This window comes from Colias croceus, chromosome 2 (genome assembly GCF_905220415.1).
Source record: "Colias croceus chromosome 2, ilColCroc2.1".
In the NCBI taxonomy this organism is placed as follows: domain Eukaryota; kingdom Metazoa; phylum Arthropoda; class Insecta; order Lepidoptera; family Pieridae; genus Colias; species Colias croceus.
Window position 1 is genome coordinate 2,877,153 of NC_059538.1, and position 24,366 is coordinate 2,901,518.

The 24,366-nt window shown below is 34.5% G+C and overlaps 4 protein-coding genes across 5 annotated transcripts; 3 read left to right on the forward strand and 1 right to left on the reverse strand.

Moving 5' to 3' along the window:
• Window positions 1-18: 18 nt before the first annotated feature.
• LOC123699096 (chymotrypsin-2-like) lies at window positions 19-2,238 on the reverse strand. The gene is made up of 5 exons (XM_045645970.1): window positions 2,217-2,238; window positions 1,879-2,047; window positions 1,386-1,605; window positions 780-941; window positions 19-171 (listed from the first exon to the last, which is right to left on the reverse strand). Exons 1-5 carry the CDS (start codon window positions 2,236-2,238, stop codon window positions 19-21), a joined length of 726 nt encoding a protein of 241 aa, XP_045501926.1.
• A 968-nt stretch (window positions 2,239-3,206) lies between these two features.
• Window positions 3,207-3,989, forward strand: LOC123699105. The gene is made up of 2 exons (XM_045645982.1): window positions 3,207-3,283; window positions 3,387-3,989. The coding sequence occupies exon 2, from the start codon at window positions 3,396-3,398 to the stop codon at window positions 3,987-3,989; it is 594 nt and encodes a 197-aa protein (XP_045501938.1). The 5' UTR covers window positions 3,207-3,283; window positions 3,387-3,395.
• A 9,078-nt stretch (window positions 3,990-13,067) lies between these two features.
• Window positions 13,068-16,351, forward strand: LOC123705441 (chymotrypsin-2-like). Of its 2 annotated transcripts, XM_045654206.1 has the most exons (5): window positions 13,068-13,128; window positions 14,036-14,453; window positions 14,653-14,899; window positions 15,071-15,226; window positions 16,121-16,351. In XM_045654206.1, the coding sequence occupies exons 1-5, from the start codon at window positions 13,080-13,082 to the stop codon at window positions 16,268-16,270; spliced, it is 1,020 nt and encodes a 339-aa protein (XP_045510162.1). In that variant the 5' UTR covers window positions 13,068-13,079; the 3' UTR covers window positions 16,271-16,351. The 2 variants fall into 2 exon arrangements, with proteins under 2 accessions (XP_045510162.1, XP_045510172.1); XM_045654216.1 differs by lacking the exon at window positions 15,071-15,226.
• Window positions 16,352-23,730: 7,379 nt separating this feature from the next.
• LOC123699115 (chymotrypsin-2-like) lies at window positions 23,731-24,366 on the forward strand (the record flags this gene model as incomplete). Its single annotated transcript, XM_045645994.1, has 2 exons — window positions 23,731-24,035; window positions 24,237-24,366. Coding segments are annotated over exons 1-2 (435 nt in total), but the record flags the coding sequence as incomplete, so codon positions are not given.

A 24,366-nucleotide genomic window follows, 5' to 3' on the forward strand; every position in this document is an offset into this window, starting at 1 on the left:
ATAATATGTATATTTTCATTATTCATCCGAATCGAGGTTTTCTAAGATCCAATTACGGAACTCGTAGACGCTTGCATATACTTCAGGGACCCCCTGACCACAGATATTCCTACCCCAAGATACAACACCAATAAGCGTCTTGTTAACTGCTAGTGGACCACCAGAATCACCCTGAAAAAGAGATATCTTCCCAATTAATAACAGTCTAAAGAATGAATATAATTACAGCGAATAATATGATGAAACTTATATTGGTCTGGATAGACATTTAAAACAAGTCTTGGAAAGATTAATTCAAAAAAGGCCATCACAACGAGATTGTATTTGAAAACAACGAGGTTGAAAGAAAGTAAGTAAATACCTCCTTGCGCAGTAAAACTTTGGAGAGGGATACGTACCTAAATGAAATTATCAATGATAAAAAAAGGATGCCATCAAAAATATCTTGTAAAAAAAGCCAAGTCTCGCTTCTCAGTTCTATGGCTGCTAGAAGTACCTTATACTTTTTATGATGGGTCAGAATGGATAAATAAATGTTTGAGTTTAAACTACTGGTTCTAATTGAATGAATTTTTAAATAGGTATACCGTGTGTATACAATTCCTACATATTATTCCTAGTAACAGAAAATCAGGCTTCTCGCTTTATTATTCACAACAAAGTAATAGGGGGTCGAAAATGGACTGAATTACTTCGAGAAAAGGATGGTTGGCGTGCTGCTTCTTTGCTCGACTTGGCGGGGCACTACCGTGCCCCCGGATAATATTAAAATTCCTTACTTTACATGAACCTGCGCCTCTTTCCTTAGAAGCGCAAACGTTAGTATCTGTTACAGGAAGATCGTTTGGCTTGCCATTCGTTGACAAGTCCTCTCGGCACTGTTCTACCGATACTGTTTTCAGGTATAGCACTTGAAGTTGATCAGGTACTTGATCATAATACTAGAAACATAAAATTTTCGTTAAACGACTCAGTCTTTATCTTTTTATCTTCCATAATTTATACTTTGTATCTCTCGAGGTCATTTCATAGTTTAAAAAACGAAACAAATTAAATAAAAGTGGAATTGGTGAATTATGTGTTTCTTTAAAAATCTAAATTATTTATTTCTTCCATTGTGAAATGCTAAAAATTTACATGGAAATGCCAGTTGCAATCAATAATTTAAAAAATATGTACCGGGGTTTCCGACTTCTTTACAATCAATTTTTGAATGATAAACCCCAAAAAAAGGTCTAGCTAGCTCAGACACAAAGTGAAAATTGATTTGGTAAAATAAGAGAAAAACAGGAGTCCATAAATTGAATAAAAAAACTGCGATTTATCTTCAAATTGAATTTAAAATACCACTTACATCAACATAACCCCATCCTGTTAAAACGCACTCCATACCAGCAGGTGTAAGGCTGCTCCGCCAAGGCGATGGGAGCGATATCGGAAGAATAATCAAATTCACCAACTATTCTAAGAAGCGCGATATCGTTTTCCAATGTTGTTTGATTATAATTTTCATGATTTATAATTTCATCCAAATTATACCTCATACCATCATCGGAATCCAATGAATTTGTCCCGGCAACAACTGTTATATTATCAGGATGAACACTAGAAGAAATTAAAGGTTATCTTATTATTGTACCTTTCATACAGTGCAATTGTCCATATTTGTATTGTTATATTGATTTTCAAGAATATATATTATATTTTCAATGAAATATGGCTCGTGTTACACGCCTATACAATGTGTCTTTAAAAGTCGTAAGGACTGCTTAAGACCTTACGCCTCTACAAATTTTCATGGGCATTTTACCTTACTATACTAAACTTACACACTACCTTACATAAAAACATAATAATTTAATTAATGTAATGAAATACTTGATTGTGCAATGCGCAGCGGTCAACACCCATGATTTTCTGACGATAGATCCGCCGCAGAAGTGGTACTCCCTCCATGTGGTCTTTCTCAATGATACCTGATGAGGGAACGCTCCTTCTGGTGCATCATCCCCACCAAACACTTTCGTCTCAGGATCGATAGTTGCACCTGAAGAAGTTGAAACATAAAGGATGGGCTATCCTCCTTTGCGGTGGATGCGTTTAAAATGTGTAAGAGGGACTTCATTCGAACCGTGAGGGACTAGAACATGCTTCCTGAGTATGTGTTCACCGACGAGTACAACATGAAGGTCTTCAAGACAAGAGTGAATAGGTACCTTCCAGGGAAGCGTGCTCCATCTTCCATCGGCCACATCTCAGCTTATCATCAGGAGAAGTCGTGGTCAAGCGCTTCCCTATCATACAATAATAAAAAAGAGGGATCCTACTATCGATACATGATATAGGTTGAGCTGTGCATCTTCACAGCACATCTTACTCGCGTCGCTACACAGATTAGGATCAATGGAAACATTTTCACACATTTTCGCAGCATAGCTATTTAGGACAACTCTGTTGGAAAAACTAAAGCTACCTATGTACATAAATATACAAGGATTGAAGTAAACTTCCCGATAAATGATAGGAAAAATATGTATAAATAGGGTATGAGAGTCTGAGTCCTTAACCACTGAGACACCTGTAGTTTAGACTTCATTCAAAAGGCGTTATAGACTAGACGAGTGTGCAGTTGAAAATTAAATTAACTCCCATATAAGTAGTCTTCCATAGGAACCGGTCAAGAAAAATATTGTATTTTTATTGAGAAAAGCCGCATAGAAAGAAACAAAAATGGACCCAATAGACCCACCAGAGTCCCATTAAACCATTGCACCACGCATTCCAAAAAAACATGCAATGTATAGTAAAAAATAAGAAACTTACCATGTGCATACCAGGACAGTAAAATTAATGAAATAACTTGTATTTCAAACATTTTGTCGCACTAGAGGACTCTTCAATTGATAATTATAAGTATTAAAATGTTATTATCTTTTTAAACAACTGTTTCAAAACTAAGGCTGTATGCACACAAAAAAAAAAAAAAAACAATAAAAAGTGTATCACATTTTAATTTTTATTCATATTTTTATTATTAAATATGCAGTGTTAGTGTTATAAATAGCATTTTGTGAAAAAACATTAGAAATGCAGTATGAAAAAATATTAAATAACGTATTTTTTTAACCATATTTTTTAACCCTAGAAACATAACCTTCGTCGATCTGATGAATACGTGGTACTAAATACGCCATCTCTTTCTAACGCGTGCGCGTATAAACTTGCCTGTTCTTGTCAACTTAGTGTGCACCGCGCTGTTGCAGGCGACACCGGTGTTCAGCGCGTAAGTATTTTGTTTTTTGATTTATTGAGCATCTGTTCATCGTTTCGATGAATGGTTATGGTTTGTGTTAGTTTTGGTGACGGTTTGAAATATTTGCTTGCAGATTTTTGACATGGAGTCTCGACGTGCACTGAGTGATGACACAATTGCGCGATTATTGTTGGAAGAGGATTACACCAACTCGCTGCCGGCTTCTTCGGATGGTGAAAATGAAGACTTTATGGAGGTGGACGACGTGGAAAGCGATCAGCAATATGAACCCTCTGACCAAGAGGACAGTCAGCAAATCCGTCACGGTTCATCACCATTTCACTCACGGGACCACGAGACCGACTCTCAATCACCTCCTGATTTATTGGAAGAGACTTCAGGTACTTCTTCATGTATTTTGACCTTACCACAAAGTACCATTCGTAGTCGCAATCGTCACGTTTGGGCCACAAGTAAAGGTCGTACATCAGGAAGGACAACTGCGATAAATATCGTTCATGTAGCAAGAGGGCCATCTCGTGGTGTAAGAGGAATGGTAGATCCTTTATTATTATTTGATCAGTTCATGACCGATCAGATATTTGAAGAAATATTGAAATGGACCAACTCTGAAATCGCTATAAAAAGACAAACGTATGAACAAGTCACATCTACTGGGATGATGGTCCATCTACGTCTAATGCCAACCCTCGACCGACTCAAGCACAATATTTGAATAAAAGGAAGGTTTGCGGTCTATGTTCTTATAAGCAGAGACGCATGACTAAATCATATTGCTCTAAGTGTAACACTGCAATTTGTGGTGAACATAAGGCTGAATTCTGTGTGAATTGCGCTGTGAATAATTAGCTTTTGTATTTTTTAAGTGTAGAGTTATGCCCTAAGTTTATTTTGGCCAAAGAAAAAAAAGCTATATTTTGTAATTTTTTTTTTTAATTTTAATTTTTACGTACCTTATCAACTACGATCTCCTTAAAACTAGTGCCTTACGTTATTATAATAAAAGTAAATAAAGATTTCCTTTTTTTAAATTATTATGTTTTAATTATAAATAAGACCCTTATCCCTAAAATAATATGTAGTAAACAGTTTTAAATTATAACGTTTTAAGTAAAAATTTCATACTTTAAAAAATGTTCATCAATATGATGAATGGTTATGTTTAAAGGGAGCATTAAGAAGGTTATGTCTCTAGGGTTAATGAAGAATATCTGATTTATCCTTTATACCACGTCTCTACACTCCTGGCCCGCATAATTAATTCATCCATTGGAACAGGAATATCATTTTTGGAATAAAGCTCTATTACTGTTTTAGTTTCTGCAATTATTAATCTCTTTATTATTAGCAAATTTATGTGCCGTGATGAAATCGCTCTTTAAACCTGGCCTAATTGTGAATTAGCATACATTAACCTAAGGAAATTAAAGTTTTGATGATAAATTTTTAATTGCCTTATAATCAGGTAATCAATACGATGGTTCTTTAAATTAATTTTCAGCTATTTAATTAAATGAACTGAAAAGCAAGTACCTACATGTTTGTGTCGTGGCCATATCGTAGATTTGCTCACTGATCAATCATTTCATGAAATGGTCGCTTCAGCCATCTGTGTCCTGCCAGACTGAGACATTTTTTTTTTCTTCGCCTCCCCCGGGAATCGAACCCAGGATCTCTCGGTTCTACGATAACACATCAACCATTGTACCAAGGAGGCGGTCAATTTATCGACATTGTCCTCATTAAAATAATATTCAAAAGCGCAGCGCGCTACCTTTCGCATCTGAGGGGTTAGACAAGTGGCTTTCGTTTAGCGTAACGTTACATACATTCATAATCTATTCTATCAAACGTTACGCTAATAGAAAGCCACTTGTCTAGGGGAGCTGATCGCTTCGATGCTCCTCGGGAATAAATTGTCTTTTTTTAAATTGACCGATTTTCATTATTCTTTGTAAGCTATTATTTCACAGCTTCTATCGCGGGCCTTGAGCGCGGGGACCGAATCGAGAAATTCCGTAACGAAAAAACCTCACGCTCACCACTCCAATGGGCTCGGAGGTGTGGCTTGAAGGCATGCTATGCAATAGCTTTACCGCGGCAGTCACCGAGTGCCACACGTATTTTTTTTTATTTGAAAGCTGGCTGTCCCATTTAATTTTGTGTTAGTCCTCAAAATTGAAAGGCAGTTTAGTTTTTTGTTGAAAATAATTAATTTTATTAATATTTTGGAACAATTTAAGGATATTATTTTAATATAACCCAAACATAAACTCACACTGCATGAATTAAACTGTATAGAGTCCAATGTATGAATTCCGTGTTCGCAATATATAACATGACACATGATTGACATGAACAAAATTATGGGTGGATTTTAAAGTTTTTTGCAGACAAAGGAAACTCACAAATTGATGGAAAATAATGTTTTCCTACATACCACTGAATATTGGTAGACTCTTCGAAAATTTTTCAACTATATAGCTTTTATGGCCGCTGTACACGGGTAGAGTAAACGGTAGAGTAGAGCGGTGGAGTAGGTACTAACAATCCTTCTTACTATACTAATGTATACACCCAATGGTATTATACTCTACTCTACCAATGTAGAGCAGAGTACTAAAGATTCTGCTTAAAGTGGTAGAGTACTGAGAACTGGTAGAGTAGTATGATAGTTCACTCTACCCCTGTACATCACCCGATACCTTGAAAATACATTACCGAGAAACAAAAGAAGTTAAGTTTGAGCAATTTCATAAAAATAAAGAAATAAAATACATATTATTATACCTACATGTATAACATAATATTATTATGTCATTACGTCTTAGCTTAGCTCCTGAAAAAAAGTTGCACTGCCTTAATCTTATCACATAGGGGTATGAAAAATAGAGTTGTTCGATTCATAGACCTACTCATACAGAAATTTCATGAGAATCAGTCATAAGCCTTTTCGGAGGAGTTTCACTTCGAACACTGCGATAATTTTATATCTTAGAGGTCTGAGTTCGATTGTGAGGTTCCGAATCTCAAAAGGAAATACTATCCCCGTCTCTTTTTCTATAAGAAAAAGCTTCCTCTGGTTCATCATCGCCTTCTAATATTTTATTACATTTCATACTTTTCAATTTTTATATGGATAACGAGACAACAGACCCAAACTAAATACAAATAAAAAAAAATTCAAATACAAAATGATTATTTAATGATTAGGAATTTTGTTTTAATGTTAAACAGTTTAATTACTTTGTACGTTAAATTACATAAATTAATGATATTTAAAATAAAAAAAAAATGTATTGTAAATGTTTTTTGGACAACCATTTTCATTTGTAATTTTAATTTTAATTGTTAAAAAGTTGAAGGCTAGATAGGTTATTGTTTATATGTTTAGTGAAAAAGTGGCCTTAACAAAAAAAACACATTTAATCGGTTCTATATAGCGTTCAAATGCTTTATAATAACGAGGCGAGGAGAAATTTTTAAAGAATAAATATTATTTATTATATTAAAATATATCTATACTAATAATATTATAAAGCTGAAGAGTTTGTTTGTTTGTTTGTTTGAACGCACTAATCTCGGGAACTACTGGTCCGATTTGAAAAATTCTTTCGGTATTAGATAGCCCATTCATCGAGGAAGGCTATATTTCATTACGCTACCTACGGGCAACAAGAGTGGAGCCACGGGGGTGAAACCGCGCGGAGCAGCTAGTCTTAAATAAATCGATTACGAGGCGGGATTTGAAGCCGCGTCTCTCGCCATGCCGTTGTTCAATTTCTTTTCTTCATCAACAGTTTTGATAAAGAAAAAAGGTGAAGTGATTAATACTTAATCTTTATCACTTGGAAATGTCAGAACAGTAGAGAATGGCTTTTTTTAGTTTTGATTTATTTCCTGTTGGGTTTGACTGTCCAGTCCAGTTCGAGCTGTGAAATGATAGGCAAATAAATCAAAAAACATATAGGTATTCAAAAGAAAAACTGACTGAATAACATCAGCGCACAAGGTCAAGGTGAGCACGAAAAAGGATTTTGAGAATCTCTCGCCTAAAGTTAAACGTTATCATGATCACTTTCCTTATTTCATTATTTATCAGCCATTATAAAATTCAGGTGCAGAAATAATAAAACACAGCTTTAGAAAAATGACAACTATAATTTGTTTATATTCATTTTATCTGATATCCAATCCAGGTAGGCGAACACATTCGTGAAAATGTATGGATATTCTCTGGGTCTTAATACGTCGCGAACAGAGCAAGATATTATACCAACAACTTCATTATTAACCGCCAAAGGACCTCCAGCCTCAGTCTGTAAATACAACTTTTTTTAACAAAAAGGCTTAGTAAATATGTCCACGAAGTTAATTATGTTATTCAAAGCTTGAGTGTTGTCAAGGGACACCCGGATGGAACGAAGTTCTATGAAAGAGGGTGAGAGACAGAGAAACACGCGCACGCCGCACAGCTTACAACAATAGCAAATCGTGTCTTTAAAACTTTTAGTTTTAATTTTTTCCGTCAATCCCCCTTTCGCAACGCGCGATAAGGAACTTCGTTCGAAAAAATGAAAGTGGACTTGAGAGCTATCAGTTTATTCTTGCTTTTCTAGGGTTTACTTTAAAAAAATTAATCACCCGACATGCCCCAAACGGTTCATCCCTTTCTCCGCATAGTTGTCTTTCAGTTATAGCAGTGTTACGTACCCCGTACGGAATTATTTTCGACAATCAACCAAAGAAATTGTATTTAAAAATGTCACTTTTAAATTATCAGGGTTCCTCCTATTGCTCTGAAAATTGAAAATTTCACTTTATAAGCATGAACTATCAAATGACAAAATCGCAGGAAATTCATACCTTAGCTGCAATCATAACCTATAATTTGATTCCTTAAAATATAGCTCTATTCAAATGTTTCACTGAAATCAATGAACCGATTGATTTTTTAAAACAAAAAGGTTCATTATACATTATACAATACACATCCTCGCACATTATTGGTGGATATTGTAATAACACCTTTTTTGTAACTACATTCTTGCAAATAAAAGTTAGGTATTTGAATTTGAATTTGAATTTTGAAAAGCATCCTTATAGTCTACTACAACGTCACTCATCACTTGAATCCTTGAATCCATGTAGGTAACACTGATGTTCAGTTGTATCATGACGTCTTATAGCAGTATTATTTCTGCATGGGAAAATGATGGCGCTAGACGACCTATATAGTCTGTCATTTTTCCAAATTGGAAATATTACTGCTTTAAGATGTCATGGTATGGGGGCAGTTCAGTTCATCGTAGAACTGATCCAGCCTAAATACATGTACACATTCGTGGAGACATCAGGACAGCCGATACCACATGGCATAACACCAAAAGATATGACACCCAACATTACATGCCAAAGGACCACCAGAATCACCCTGTAAATGATTATAAATCACATAAATTTCCAACAATTTCTGGCAGACTAAAATCTTTAAAAAACTTATGTTTTACAACGCTCGTTTTTATTTTGTCTAGTACTTAATATGAAGATAATATTATGATGAAAAAATTCGCATCAAGTTTTTTTTAGGCTTGTTAAACGACCGAACTTACGTGTCTCTGTTATTTAAATTGTATCACAATTACAATTAATATTCAAGGCGCTTTAAAAAATATTTTGATAAAAGTAATTGAATAAAAAATTACCTGAATAGTATTTTGTTATCTTTGACGTATGTTTATAAAAACCATATGAATTAACTTTTTAGTTTCATGACGAGAACTATATCATAAGACAACGAGTTTGCGTATGACCGATCTGACTAAAAGCTACTGCTTTTTTAATATAGTCATCTCGTTTGAGATGGAAATTCTCCAACAACTAAATCTTGCAATTATTTGGTAGAAGTACATAAAGGCAGGCTTTTTTTTATGGCTTACTTACTTGACATTCGCCTCTACCATGCCCAGCAGCTGTACAAACTTATCGTATCATACAATAAAAAAAAAATAAAAAAAAATCGTTCCGTCAACGGTTGTATAGCCCGATATCTCTCTAAATCGCTTCTACAATTGCTCTATCGATATTGTGTTCACATTTATCATTTGTAATTGATCGGGACTAATCATGTCATCCTGAGAAAAAAAAAGGAAATTTTTGCATGGAACTTTCCCATAATATCTAGGGGGTGGATTCTGTTCAAGCCAAGGAGTTGCTTGATGTTGGTTTGCGAAAACATGCCCTTATTATTTTGTATCTCACTCCATAATTATACGTTTCATGTTTCTCAGTTCCATAATTCTTTGGTACCACCAGGAGGAAGGTAGGTACCCGCTATTTTAGAAGGTTTACCTGGGCACACAGATTCAACACACAGAAGCCCTTTGAGAGTTTTAATGTTACAGTGGTTTAATATGAAAACTTACATCCGTGTATCTCCATCCTGATATAACACACGCCGTTCCAGCAGAAATATCAGGTAATGGTATGGGAGCAACATTAATTTTAGATTGGATAGCTTCTACTTCGTCAGAAGTATCTCCTTGCTTCTTAATAACATACCTGCTTGAGCAATGAGCAGCTGTAAGTATCCACAAAGGTGCAATGACGGCGCCACCACAGAAATGATTGTCCAACCCGATTTTTCTAAATGATACTTGATATATCTAAAAGCACCCTCTGGAGCGTCCTGCCCTCCTACTATTCTTGTACTAAGCCCTGTTTGGATGAAAATACTTATTATATAGGTAGGTAGTTTGTTTAAAAACAGAAGAAACCATAACCGTAATAAAACAAAGCATTACTTAAACACTTGTTAATTTCATTTATCCAGTAAATAAACGAACAATAACTGTTTAACTGTTAGAGTGGCCTTCCATGGTACACCCACCTTACATAGGTATTATGAAAAAAAAATCTTACTGCATATAATGTGCACGAGCCTCTACGTTTTAAGAAAATTAAAAAACGCATTATTTACTTCTAACAGCAACAACATACCATTATTTCTTTTTTGCGTGTAAATTAAAATTAAAAGTTTATTGTCTTCTTAATTGAAATTTAACGTAACTGAGAGGAAAAATTGCATAGGTCATTTATAAAGTAAATTTTTAGTATTCTAATGAGTTCTCATTGACACCTTAAGAATTAGATAGGTACTTTTACTCTCATAAAACCCAAGAACGCTTTAATCGCAACTAAAGGGGAAAGGAAATTCCCACGGAAATTAGATGTTTCACCGCGATAAAAAGTAGCCTACGTCAATCTCTCAACAACCATATTCAGACACAAAAATCCTTAAAAATCCAGTACGGTGGAGGAAATTATTATATTTAACACGGTTTCTTTTATTATCTTAAAAATTCCTATCTATTCTAAACTCCTGTCATTAAAAGCGAGCAAAAATGATTGAAACTGAACAAAAATCGAATTGAATTTATAAATTTAAAGTGACTTTAAGGGCCGGCGCAGATATCGTCATTGTCAAACTATTATCGACATTGTCTTAATTAAAATAATATTCTATCTGTATTAATATTAAAAAGCTGAAGAGTTCGTTTGCTTGTTTGAACGCGCTAATCTCAGGAACTACTGGTCCGATTTGAAAAATTCTTTCGGTGTTGGATAGTGTTAGATGGACATTTATCGAGAAAGGCTATAGGCTATATTATATTATCATCACGCTAAGACCAACAGGAACGGAGCACTGCGGGTAAAACCGCGGGGCACAGTTAACGTAATTTATGAAATTAATAGCACTTGCATATAAATATTTTTCAAAATGCTTGCGAGTTCAACATAATAATTATAATATGTATAAGAGTTAACATATTTATGTACATATAATATAATTATGGACGATTTTTATATAAAATAGTGTATTGATTTTATTTAATCTTGATAATAAGATATCACTGTCTCGAGAAAACAGATGTTGAATGCTATGGAAATTGCCAAACAACAGTTCAATTATTACAATATGTCTAGGATCAAATCAATGGAGAAAAAAGACGATTAATCATTAACAGTTAACACCATTGCAGATTCTTTTTTGTTTTAAGGATAATGTTAAAAACACAAAAGATATGACAAACCTTTAATCAGAAAATCAATTAGTATATCGAAAATTAGACCTTAAATTGTAAATGTTACCTAAACGTTTAAACTATTATAAGGATTTAAAAATGCTTCTAGTCTTCTAGTCAAAATGAATAATTAAATGTTTCAGGAGTTTGAGTTAATTATAAAGTAAAAAAAAACATCTATTACAACTAATAATTTTCCATTTCATTTACTTTCAAGATTACAATTATTAAAATGTGTAATTAACTTACCATTTAATTCGATGTATATTCGCCCTCAAGGCTTATACATCATGGAAAATTTTATCAACAACAAACATGAATCGTTTTGAATAGGTATTTATTAAAATCTATAAAAAAAAATCATTAAAACATACTTTTGTGAAGAGATAATAAAGTTATAAACGAATGTTTATTCTTTACTAGCTACGTCCGCGGTTTAATCCGCGTGGCTCCGCCCCTGTTGGTCTTAGCGTGATGATATCTAGCCTATAGCCTTCCTAGATAAATGGGCTATCTAAGAATAATTATCTAATAATATCACTGAAATAATTTTTTAAATCGGACCAGTAAGTAGTTCCTGAGATAAGTGCGTTTAAAAAAACAAACTCTTCAGCTTTATAATATAAGTTTGCTTTTGCATAGCTTCTATCGCGGGCCTTGAGCGCGGGGACCGAATCGAGAAATTCCGTAACAAAAAACCTCACGCTCCCCACTCCGACGGGCAGAGGTGTGGCTTGAAGGCATAGCATGCAATAGCTTTACTGCGGCAGTCCCCGAGTGCCACACGTCGTTTTTTTTTTAAGTTTTAGGTAAATTTGAACATCTATAGATATTAATTATAGATATTTAATTACTACAGTGATATTAATCCATACTAATATTATAAATGCGAAAGTAACTCTGTCTGTCTGTCTGTCTGTTACTCAATCACGCCTAAACTACTGAACCAATTTGCATGAAATTTGGTATGGAGATATTTTGAAACCCGAGAAAGGACATAGGCTACCTTTTATTCCGAAATATGTACCACGGGCGAAGCCGGGTCGGACCACTAGTACTTTATAAATTATAGTGGTTTATGGAAAGAACGCTACTATCTATTTATTTGTAACTCAATGATTTTTAGTAGGTAGGTATGTAATACAATAAATATAATGAAAAAATATAATGTTACTTAGAAAATAAATATGATAGAAATAAAATAAACAAGTTAGTAACAAGTAACAACTAATCCATACTAATATTATAAATGCGAAAGTAACTCCGTCTGTCTGTCTGTTACTCAATCACGAATAAAGTACTGAACCAATTTGCATGAAATTTGGTATGGAGATATTTTGATACCCGAGAAAGGACATAGGCTACCACCTTCTATTGCGAAATATGTACTACGGGCGAAGCCGGGGCGGACCACTAGTGATGAGATAAATTAAGAAACATTTATATCAAATATAAAGAAACGTATTTCAAAAATATATCAAATAAAGCTAAGAGACGAATCGCCTAATGAACATATTGACTTTAGGTCCGCAACCCTAAAAGAGAAAAATTAAGCTTTTATACTATACCAAGTACTTTTAAGTATAAAGTTTTAACCAATTAATTTAGTTATTAATTATCAAAACGTCGTGTGGATCCTTCTTTACTTTCAATAATCATATAAATAAGCAGAAAATACGATTAAGTACTTACTACTTACTATTAATCAAGCAGACATCAACATGTTGAAATTGGTCATATTCTTGCTCTCAACAGCTTGGATAGCATATGGTAAGTAAGTCTTATTTTTAACATATTATCTAGATTTTATTAAATATATTGCGTTTATTATAATATATTGTATTTAAACAGTGGAGATTTTCACCATACTCGAATACTTATAGGTATGTATGGTATGTCCTAAATTACTTAATAATATGTTAAAATTTCAATTGCTTTCAATCGTCCCATTTACCACAAAGGAACAGAAACATAAGCTGCTAAGAATTCTATTACATCTATACACTGAAATTAAAAAAAATCTGTTAACTTTTTAATATGCTGATTTTATAACCCGATCTTATTTTAACTATTCCCCAAAATTAGGATACTTAATCACTATCACTATCACTACATCACTACATAGTATAAAACAAAGTCGCTTTCTCTGTCCCTATGTCCCTTTGTATGCTTAAATCTTTAAAACTACGTAACGGATTTAGATGCTGTTTTTTTTAGTAGTTAGAGTGATTCAAGAGGAAGGTTTTAGTATATAATTTATTAGGTTTTAGACGAAGCGGGCGAAGCCGCGGGCGGTAAGCTAGCTGTTAATTATATTGTAGATGTTATTATTTCTAGACTAAAGCAGATTTTGAAATTTGCTGCACCAGTAGAATTCTATAGCTTTTTTATACCTCTCTCTAAATATTTTTACAAAAATTTTCACGTCTGTTTCTATTGGTTGAAGCGTGATGTTACATAATATTATAACCTAATATGTATAAAATATTCCTCTACAAATGAACTATCCAACCCAAAATATATTTTCAATTAGATCTACTTTTGCCTGAGATTGGGGCATTCAAACAATTTATAACACTAATTCTTCAGTCAGTATTAGTGTACATCATTCCAGTCTCCAGATATACTTAAAAGGTATATAAAGGTTTGTATTTTAAATTAATAAAATTGATTGCAGGGGCTACTCTACAAGGCGACGATAAAGTAGCACCTTTTAGCAAAGACAATGGTGAAGACAACTATAAAGTGTCGTCTTTAAGCGGAGATAGTGGTGAAGACGATGATGAAGAAATGTCTTCATTTGAAGACAACAGTGAAATTAGAAAAAAACGTTCAATTGAAGCTAATGCTGAAGAAGACGATGAAATAGCTCCGTTGCCTTCTAGTGAAGGCAACGGAGAAGGAGACGGTGAAGAAGTACCTTCATTTAGCAACAATGAAGTCGACACTAAAATAGTAGGAGGTAAAAAAGCACCAGACGGAGCGTACCCACACCAAGTATCGCTAAAGAGAAGCACTTGGACGGAATTCCACTTCTGCGGCGGATCCATCATCTTCCCAAAATGGGTGTTAACAGCTGCCCATTGCACGAAAGAGTAAATATATTATGTAGAGGAAATTAAATCATTTTTTCCCATTGTATGCTATGTACATACTTATAACTTTCATCTTAATAAATAATACGGTAGATCCTTTCCTAGAACCTCTTTATAGTAAAGCTTGAGCGATTGGAAATTTTAAAATAAGAAAAAATAATGGTTATCTCTTTTCTTATACATAATATTATTTGTGTAGTTTACAGGCTGAAGAAATAACAGTACTAGCTGGAACGAACACAATTTCGTCAGGCGGCTCCAGATATGAAGTAGCCCAAATAGTAAATCATGAGAAATTTAATAGATCATCGTTGGTTAACGATATCGCACTTCTTGAGACAAAAAATGAATTCGAGTTCGGCCCGAAAATCGCTCCCATAGCCTTGGCATCAAAGGAAACCCCCGTTGGAACAGAAACAACAGCGGTTGGATGGGGAGTCATTCGTGTGAGTCGCTCATATTATTATCGATACCAAATTGCAATAAATTTTACATATTTTTGAAACACGTAATTTTCTCTTTTCAAGAAAAACCTCCTAACCAGTTATTTAAAGACGTCGTCAAATCGGGGGTCGTCAAATTTTAATACGCTATAAAATAAATATTTAATCTTTCAGAACAGAAATGTGTTACCGGACGATTTACAAATGCTAACTATGTATACAGTATCTTTGGATAAATGTATAGAAGCCTACCAGAGATGGCAGAATCAAAATCCATTATCAGAGAGCCAAATATGCGCACAATTGAGACCACGAACAGCTACATGTTCGGTGAATAGTTTTTTTTGCCTTTTTCAGATTTGGTATAAAATTGTGACGAGGTCTGTACAGATATACTACCAATTCACAACAGTGTTCTTTCAAAATTTATAGCAGTGTTAAATCATACAGCATAATATTTTAGACTATAGTACATAAACATATCCATTACGGCTTTCTACATTATATCGATATGTAGAATAATTAATACTATTTTTATTATCATCATCATCGTCATCATATAACATTATCCATATTGAAGGCCGTGGTCCTAGACACTAAACCACTGCTCAATATAAATAATGGATGAAAATAAAACTCAACAAGTTTTAAACAGGCTATCTGAAATATTATGGCAAACGATGAAACCGGCCCCAAACCAATAATTAATTTAAAATAGCTGCGACTTCAAACTTGCACTTGCAACATTTACAAATACAGACAAAAATGCTCATAAAATAAAAACTACTGGGCCTATCCGAATAAAATTTTTATGGGACCAAACACCGACACCATCCCGCATCGAACAAAAAAAGTATCACGTAAATCGGTTCAGAAACCTCAGAGTAATCGGTGTACATACATAAAAAAAAAACATACCGGCTGAATTGATAACCTCCTCCTTTTTTTTTGAAGTCGGTTAAAAAATGGTGAGGGTGCACAATTAAAATTATTTCTTCAAACTTTTCAAATAATATTTCACGACTTCGAGCTTTATTTTATTGAAGTGAAACTTTTTAGGCGCGTTGAGAGTAAAATTTTAAGTCATGGAAATACCGTCACGTCGACACATACGTGGAGTAAGGCGACAATTTTGGTATCTTTGAATCTTGCCAAAGAAGTTTCATTTCTGACACGTGTGCTCGCACACACGCTCTTTTTTACTGTATAACTTTATGTTTCCAGGGTGACTCTGGTGGTCCTCTTATTGCTGATGATGAGATCATAGGCATTGTGTCTTATAACATTAAACCTTGTGGTCAAGACTATCCAGATGTATTCGCTAAGGTGTATTCTTTCGTCGATTGGATAAAAGATAAAGTTGGTTCAGAATAATGAAGAACATTCAGAATGAATTTACCAGAATAAAGATATAGTATCCATTGTGTATTAATCAATGAATAAAATATTATCATTTAATTCTTTTTTTTATTTCTTGATATCGAGTTGACCTTAAATTTGTTTTTTTTTTCTTAAATAAACTGTTGACCTGATTTTTTTTTCTAATACCTGATATCAGAGTGTCCTTAAATTAGATACGAGCTATTGCAAGAAATGCTTTTCTATTGTAGTTTTATTTACCGACGGTGAAAGAGCCATACCTAATCAAAAACTCTACTTAAGTGCGCTAAAAGACAAAAATAAACTATTACACTAAAACTTTTACTGCTTATCGGACACAATAATTTATCTATATATGACAAAGCTTATAACGGAACTACAGCCTATTAATTGAGCGTCGGTAGCGCCGAATTAGCCCTTTTTTGATATGAATCATCTTGAAATTATAATAAAATCGTAGGAAAGTTAAAACTGTAAATTGAATATCTATTTAAAAGAATACTTGGGGTGTGATCTACAATAGATACCGAAGCCAAAATTACAGTTTTTAGAATTTTTGTCTGTTTGTCTTTCTGTATGTCCGGGCTAAACTAAAAAAAGTACTGTATGGATTTACTTCAAATTTAGAACAGAGATAGCTTGAGACATGAGGAAGGTCATAGGGTAGGTTTTATCCTGGAAAACATACGGAAACGGGAACTATGTGGGTGTTTCTTTGACTATGCGGGCGAAGCGGCTGGCGGAAAGCTGTGTAAAATAATACAACTTCTGAATAAATAGTACGTGCAATTTTAATTTTAAAAAAATTTCCTGATATTTATGTGAGCAGAAACGTATTATATAGATAGTGTTTTCAGTGTTTTTAACAAATACAACATTAAGAGCCAGCGCGCACGAGCAACTTTGTCTCCGCAACTATTTTGTCTCTCCCATCAATTTGTATGGGGAGTTGCGTCGCTAACGTGCGCGCAGTTTCATACTAGTCCATGGGTGGGAGAGACAAAATAGTTGCGGAGACAAAGTTGCTCGTGCGCGCTAGCTCTAAATCCAAATCTAACGGCCGAATACTGAAACGCCACTCAAATATTTAAGGGCTGCTTAAACGTTTGAGCAGCTCTTGAACTTTGTTTTCGAATTCTCAAAAGTTAATTTTAAGTATCTCTCAAAGGGGTTTGAAACTTTTTGTATGGACGCTGGCATATCGACCCGCCGCCATTTTGATTTTTTTTCAAAATCGCGGCGCACGATTAAAGTGGTATGTATGGATAGAGGATACATAGACGAACAAAAAATGTCTAATAACATAGTACCCTAAAGCGTCACATTACCGAGATATTTGGAGGTAAATATTCACTTATGAGTACGACAAACACTAAAAATAGACTTATTACGTGTCTATATGCATAATATTATCTCCAACTAATCACTCCCAGGTAGATTATTATTATTACAGGAAGAAAGTAGGTATTCATTACATTACTTACATTTTTATGTAATGTATGTATGTTTTTATGTAATGGATCTACCTACTTTCTTCCAATAAACTGTTATTTACCTCCAAATATCTCGGTAATGTGACGCTTTAGGGTACTATGTTATTAGACATTTTTTGTTTGTCTATGTATCCTCTATCCATACATACCACTTTAATCGTGCGCTGCGATTTTGAAAAAAAATCAAAATGGCGGCGGGTTTGATATGCCAGAAAGTTTCAATGCCCTTTAAGTGCACCTTAAATTAAGTTGTGCTCAAAGTCCACTTAGTTTATAAGTCGTATCACAGTTGACAGATATGTAGGTACTACGTACATACAGTTAGGAAACTAAGCCCCCCCCCCCATGAAATTATGACGTATAGCTATAGGGCTGTTACTTTTTGATATTTAACCGACTTGAAAAATAAAGGAGAAGGTTATCAATTCGGCCTGTATATTTCTGTTTGCTTTTTTTCACAGTTGATTTTGTGGTAATTTGGAGATTAAAACCCGTTAAAATACAAAAATGGTGTAGCCTAAATATGAATTTACAAGAAGAAACAATCCGAATTTAATTACGAATACAGCTTGTAAATACGTTTTTATTAGTGCTATATTTCGAAATCTAGTTTTGTTATGGACGCCGAAGGTTAAATGTACCTAAATTATGTATAATGCTTGATATTTGTATTATACATATTATATTCAATAATTATTTTAAACCAGAATTTACAATACTTGTATGTAGGTATACCTACTACATTATTTTTAAAACGATAAATTAAATTAAATTAAAAAATACAAAATATGCAAAAATAAATTAAAATTATTAAGTATTATACGAGCATAGAACCTCTACCTTTTTGTTTTAGGAAGAAAAAGAAAATAGTTTGACAGGCTTAGTGCTTGACAAAGTGGAGACGCCACGTATCGATAAAAATACAATAATTATAATATCTATCTTTTTCTTCCCTAATATTTACGTAATTATGCACATAAATTTAAACAAGATTTTTTAAGGTTTCCTTTTTTTATATTTTCGTGCTCTTCTAGATTGCGTAAAAATAGATGCGACCTTTAAACAGACTGGACTCCTAATAGTGACTATTTGTAGCTATCATTTTGGTAGAAAATATGTCAACTTAATTTAAAACTCATGCTGCCATATCTATAGAAATTAAAAAATAGTCTCTTTTTAACTTGTAGTCAGATACGGTATTTACAAATATATTTATTGAAAGGGCTACAAACTGAAACAATCGATATTTATTTAATGTGAATTGACATCACTTTAAACTTTTTTCCATACTATATTCAAAATCTATGGATGTGTCACCCGCTACTATCGATCCCCCTCAATACCCTCGAAAACACGCTTGATGTATCAAGCCATTTCGAACATTTTGTATGAAGTTTCCTTACTGTATGTATCTGTATATTGTGATCGTATACAGGAACGCTACTCATCACTATTTAACTGTCAAATGAACTGCCAAACTGATTTGAGCAGCCCTTAGATTTGAGAACGGTCGCAAGGTCCCTCAAATCAAAACAAATCTATTAAAACTTGGATTCCTCGTGTAGAAAAGTGATAAAATGTCTTTATCGTCATTATCTTCGCTTTCAGATCACGAAAGACCAAGCGTAAGCCGAATGAAGAAAAGTTAAACGCTTTTGAAAAGTACCACGACATGGAGTTTGTTTCACGGTTTCGCCTCTCGAAAGAAACAGTTTTATATTTGGACTCTGTTTTCGGTAGTAGCATTAAGCCGTTGACGAAAAGAAACCGAGCCATACAGCCAGTGGACCAAATTCTCATAGCTCTCCGTTATTATGCAAGGTAGCTATCAACGCGTAATAGGCGATATTTTTGAGGTTGAACAACCAACCGTGCATAGAATAGTGCATAGAGTGACGGCCAAAATAGCCAGCTTGAAGTCAAGATTTATAAATATGCCAACACAAGAAGACACACAGTTTGCAGCTAACTGCAGATTAGGTAAAAAATACACATATACATAATACATAAATCCAATTTTGACGGCAAAATAATCAATTAATGTTAAAATAAAACTACATTTGATCAACTGGGTTTTGGCAAAGGTTCAATTGAGAGAAATTCCTTTTTAAATTTATGTACAGTATTTGAGAAAATGTCAATAGTCTTGTTATTGCCAGAAACTATATTATTATATTCTTTGGTAAGGCGAGAAATGCCTGAATAATGGCCTAGAAAGTGGAATTTTGTAGGGACTAATACTACTTTAATTAATATTATTGGATCCCTGAACGCATTCACACATGAACACAAACACACACATATTTACACTATCACTTTCATCCACACTCACCTTCCCACAACACACACTTACATCCATGGGCGTAGCCACGGTGGGGCAGGGTGGGGCGCTTGCCTCACCCTGGCTTTGACCTGGAAGGTACCTAACCACTAAGCATAATATCCGTAAGAAAATTCACACTCGATTCTCGAAAGTCGACAGTCGACATAGAAAATGCGACCTTTTTAAATCAGTATTATTTACCTCTAAATTGACTGACTAAAAAATTGTCATACGTCCAGCGACCAAACGGCTGAAGATGCCTTCGCAAATGCCTTCGCAAATGCCTTCGCAAATGCCTTCGCAAATGCCTTCGCAAATGCCTTCGCAAATGCCTTCGCAAATGCCTTCGCAAATGCCTTCGCAAATGCCTTCGCAAATGCCTTCACAAATGACTTCGCAAATGCCTTCACAAATGCCACCGGCATTTGAGGTTCGAAGACCTGGATATGACTTTGGGTACATACAGATTACAGTTGCTAGTAACATATTATTACTTTTTATTGTTGCCCCACCTTGAGCCCGTGGCTAGCTACGCCCATGCTTACATCGCTTATTACAATCACACACCCTATGTTAAATGGAAAATGTTGTAAGTTCTAGTATTAAGTACACTCATTATTATTAATTATAAATTATTTAAACATAATTATTGATATACAGTGTACTGTATAATTCGTCTTAGTAAAGTAGGTAACCTGTACTCCGTTTCTGATATCCAAGATACAGGCAATAGCCTAGTTTGGATATCACTGTACTAGCAACCTTGTAAAATAATCCTACTGTTATCACATTAACAATGTAATGTTTGAATATTTTGGTTAATAAAGATTTTATTATTATGTCTCTCTCCATAATACACGGGCACTACCAGAAGGAAGATACCCGGTCCTTTGGAAGGCTTACGTGGGGACACAGGTCCAACACGCAGAGGCCCTTTAGAGAATTTTAATGTGTTGTGGGACACCAGCCGCAGCCTGCCCATGACTGCACTATAGAGATACAGCCCTGGGCAGTCCGCGGCCAATGTAGGACTATTGCAGAAAAATGGAAATGAATAAAACTGGGTTATGGAAGGGGGTGTTAGATGGACTGGTATATTGGGTCTATGGGGACTATGGACGTCTGCCTTTTCAATATTAGAAATTGAAAATTATGGCAGACGGTGACTCGCCAGTTCGGTCGATGGGCTCCCAAAAAGGTTACCGATAGTGGCAACAAGGGGGCAACATCAGCTGAGCGGCTAGGGGTGTAGAGAGGTGCGGCACCGGTTTCACCATCGCGAGCCCTCGGGCCCGGAGCGGGTTTCCCCGCTATTACGCCATTAGACACTTCCACCCCCGAGCATATAGCTCTAGCGGCTCCACTCTGGACGGCCAACAAAGGCAAGCCAGAGGTGGGGGATCCTGAACCTCGTCATTGTTCACTCCGAACTGCCACCGGGACAGCCCAGAGGTGAGGACAGGGACCTCCCCCGGGAGCGCTCGGTTCCCGCGGGGTCGCTACTCCCCGACACCTCGCCACAGGGTGCCCTGCGGGGTGACTGACTGCACGGCTGGGATATCTATTGTAGATATGCCAACCGCGGGCGATGGGGTCGTCACATCCCTACGCCTTTACATCCCTACGCCTTTATTATTATTATTATTATATTATGATATGTCTCACTTTAGCAAATACTTAGATAGATGAAATAGTTGCGTCCTTGTCAGTATTGTTTCGCAAGGAACTGCGAAATGGCCATAACACAGACGCATTACGAAAAAGTTGCGAAAACATTTATGTTTACTAACGTCCCGTAGATATTTCGCTACGCAGTAGTTTCGCTGAGATTCGCTGCCGCGGCCGCCGGCGAACTATTATGACGATTCAAATGTACTTCTAGAAGAGGTCAAAATGAATAATTAAATGTTTCAGGAGTTTGAGTTAATTATAAAGAAAAAAAACACCTATTACAACTAATAATTTTCCATTTCATTTACTTTCAAGATTACAATTATTAAAATGTGTAATTATCTTACTATCTAATTAATTGTATTTTCGCCCTCAAGGCTCACACATCATGAAAAATTTTATCAAAAACAAACATGAATCGTTTTGAATAGGTATTTAAAATGTATAAAAAAATCATTAAAACATACTTTTGTGAAGAGTGATAATAAAGATAGAATGATAATAAGCGCGTTCAAAAAAACAAACTATTCAGCTTTATAATATAGGTAAGTTTAGATATTTTTTAGTTTTAGGTTTATACTACAGTGATATGAATACTTTATAGTGGTTTATTTCTTTTAGGAAAGAACGCTACTATCTATTTATTTGTATCTCAAAGATTTTTAGTAGGTAGGTATGAAATACAATAAAAATAATGAAAAAATATTATAATGTGACGTAGAAAATAAATATGATAGAAATAAATGTCCATTTCTTCTAAAATGACTTTTTGAATTAATGGAATATCTCCGTTTCATACATTTTGATGTTATCAAAATGTTTTCCAACACTGATTGCAGTGAATTTAAGTTAACAAGTTAACAACAACTAAGAAATAATGATGAGATAAATTAAGAAACGTTTATATATCAAAAATATATCAAATAAAGTTAAGAGATGAGTCGCCTAATGAACATATGGATACATTATATAGTTTTGTGACTTTAGGTCCGCAAACCTAAAAGAGAAAAAGTAAGCTTTTTACTAGTTTTTAATCAATTAATTTAGTTTATATAAAAAACATGGAAAATAAAAGATATCCTCTGTTCAAATGTAGGGTAAAACATTTTTTTATTTTGCCGCTGCTAAAATATAGATATGGACAAGGAGACCAATAGGTATACAATATACATCCTTCGTTTTTTAGAGACGTTAATTAAAAAAATAATTTATCAAAACGTCGTGTGGATAGTTCTTTACTATCAATAATCATATAAATAAGCAGAAAATTCCATTACTTTATGCTATTAATCAAGCAGACATCAACATGTTGAAATTTTTGGTCGTATTCTTGCTATTAACAGCTTGGATAGCAAATGGTAAGTCTTATTTTGTGTATATTATCTTGATTTTATTAAATCCTAGCGGTCCGCCCTGGCTTCGCCCGTGGTACATATTTACGTTTTCTCTACATAAGTACCATCCTCGTACTTCAAGAAATATAATAAAAAAAAGAATTATCGAAATCGGTTCAGCCGTTCTCGAGTTATGCGCTTACCGACACATTTTGCGATTCATTTTTATATATAAGAAGATATTATATAGATATTGTTTTATGTTTAATAAAATTCTATTGGTTGAAGCGTGATGTTATATAATATTATGTATAAAATATTCCTCTAATATTCCTGGATTATCCAACCCAAAATACATTTTCATTAGGTCTATACTTTTTTCTTGAGATTAGGGCGTTCAAACAATTACCTATAAAACACAAATTCTTCAGTCAATATTAGTGAACATCATTCCAGATATACTAAAAAGGTACATACCTATATTAAGGTTCGCATTTTAAATAAATTAAATTGATTGCAGGGGCTACTCTACAAGGCGATGATAAAGTAGCACCTTTTAGCGACGACAATGGTGAAGACAACTATAAAGTGTCGTCTTTAAGCGGAGATAGTGGTGAAGACGATGATGAAGAAATGGCTTCATTTGAAGACAACAGTGAAATTAGAAAAAAACGTTCAATTGAAGCTAATGCTGAAGAAGACGATGAAATAGCTCCGTTGCCTTCTAGTGAAGGCAACGGAGAAGGAGACGGTGAAGGAGTACCTTCAATTAGCAACAATGAAGTCGACACTAAAATAGTAGGAGGTAAAAAAGCACCAGACGGAGCGTACCCACACCAAGTATCGCTAAAGAGAAGCACTTGGACGGAATTCCACTTCTGCGGCGGATCCATCATCTTCCCAAAATGGGTGTTAACAGCTGCCCATTGCACGAAAGAGTAAATATATTATGTAGAAGAAATTAAATCATTTTTTCCCATTGTATGCTATGTACATACTTATAACTTTCATCTTAATAAATAATACGGTAGATAATGTCCTTTCCTAGAACCTCTTTATAGTAAAGCTTGAGCGATTGGAAATTTTAAAATAAGAAAAAATAATGGTTATCTCTTTTCTTATACATATTATTTGTGTAGTTTACAGGCTGAAGAAATAACAGTACTAGCTGGAACGAACACAATTTCGTCAGGCGGCTCCAGATATGAAGTAGCCCAAATAGTAAATCATGAGAAATTTAATAGATCATTGTTGGTTAACGATATCGCA

What these genes read in the sequence shown, in the direction of transcription:
- LOC123699096 (XM_045645970.1), bottom strand. Translation starts at nt 2,238, where the DNA reads ATGGAGCACGCTTCCCTGGAAG. An exon ending in CTTACACCTGCTGGTATGGA is followed by an intron (nt 942 to 1,385) that starts GTGCGTTTTAAC and finishes TTATGTTTCTAG; the next exon opens with TATTATGATCAAGTACCTGA. An exon ending in GAGGCGCAGGTTCATGTAAA is followed by an intron (nt 172 to 779) that starts GTAAGGAATTTT and finishes TCTCTTTTTCAG; the next exon opens with GGTGATTCTGGTGGTCCACT.
- LOC123705441 (XM_045654206.1), top strand. Translation starts at nt 13,080, where the DNA reads ATGTTGAAATTGGTCATATTCTTGCTCTCAACAGCTTGGATAGCATAT. An exon ending in GCTGCCCATTGCACGAAAGA is followed by an intron (nt 14,454 to 14,652) that starts GTAAATATATTA and finishes TTATTTGTGTAG; the next exon opens with TTTACAGGCTGAAGAAATAA. An exon ending in TTGGATGGGGAGTCATTCGT is followed by an intron (nt 14,900 to 15,070) that starts GTGAGTCGCTCA and finishes TTAATCTTTCAG; the next exon opens with AACAGAAATGTGTTACCGGA.
- LOC123699105 (XM_045645982.1), top strand. Translation starts at nt 3,396, where the DNA reads ATGGAGTCTCGACGTGCACTGAGTGATGACACAATTGCGCGATTATTG.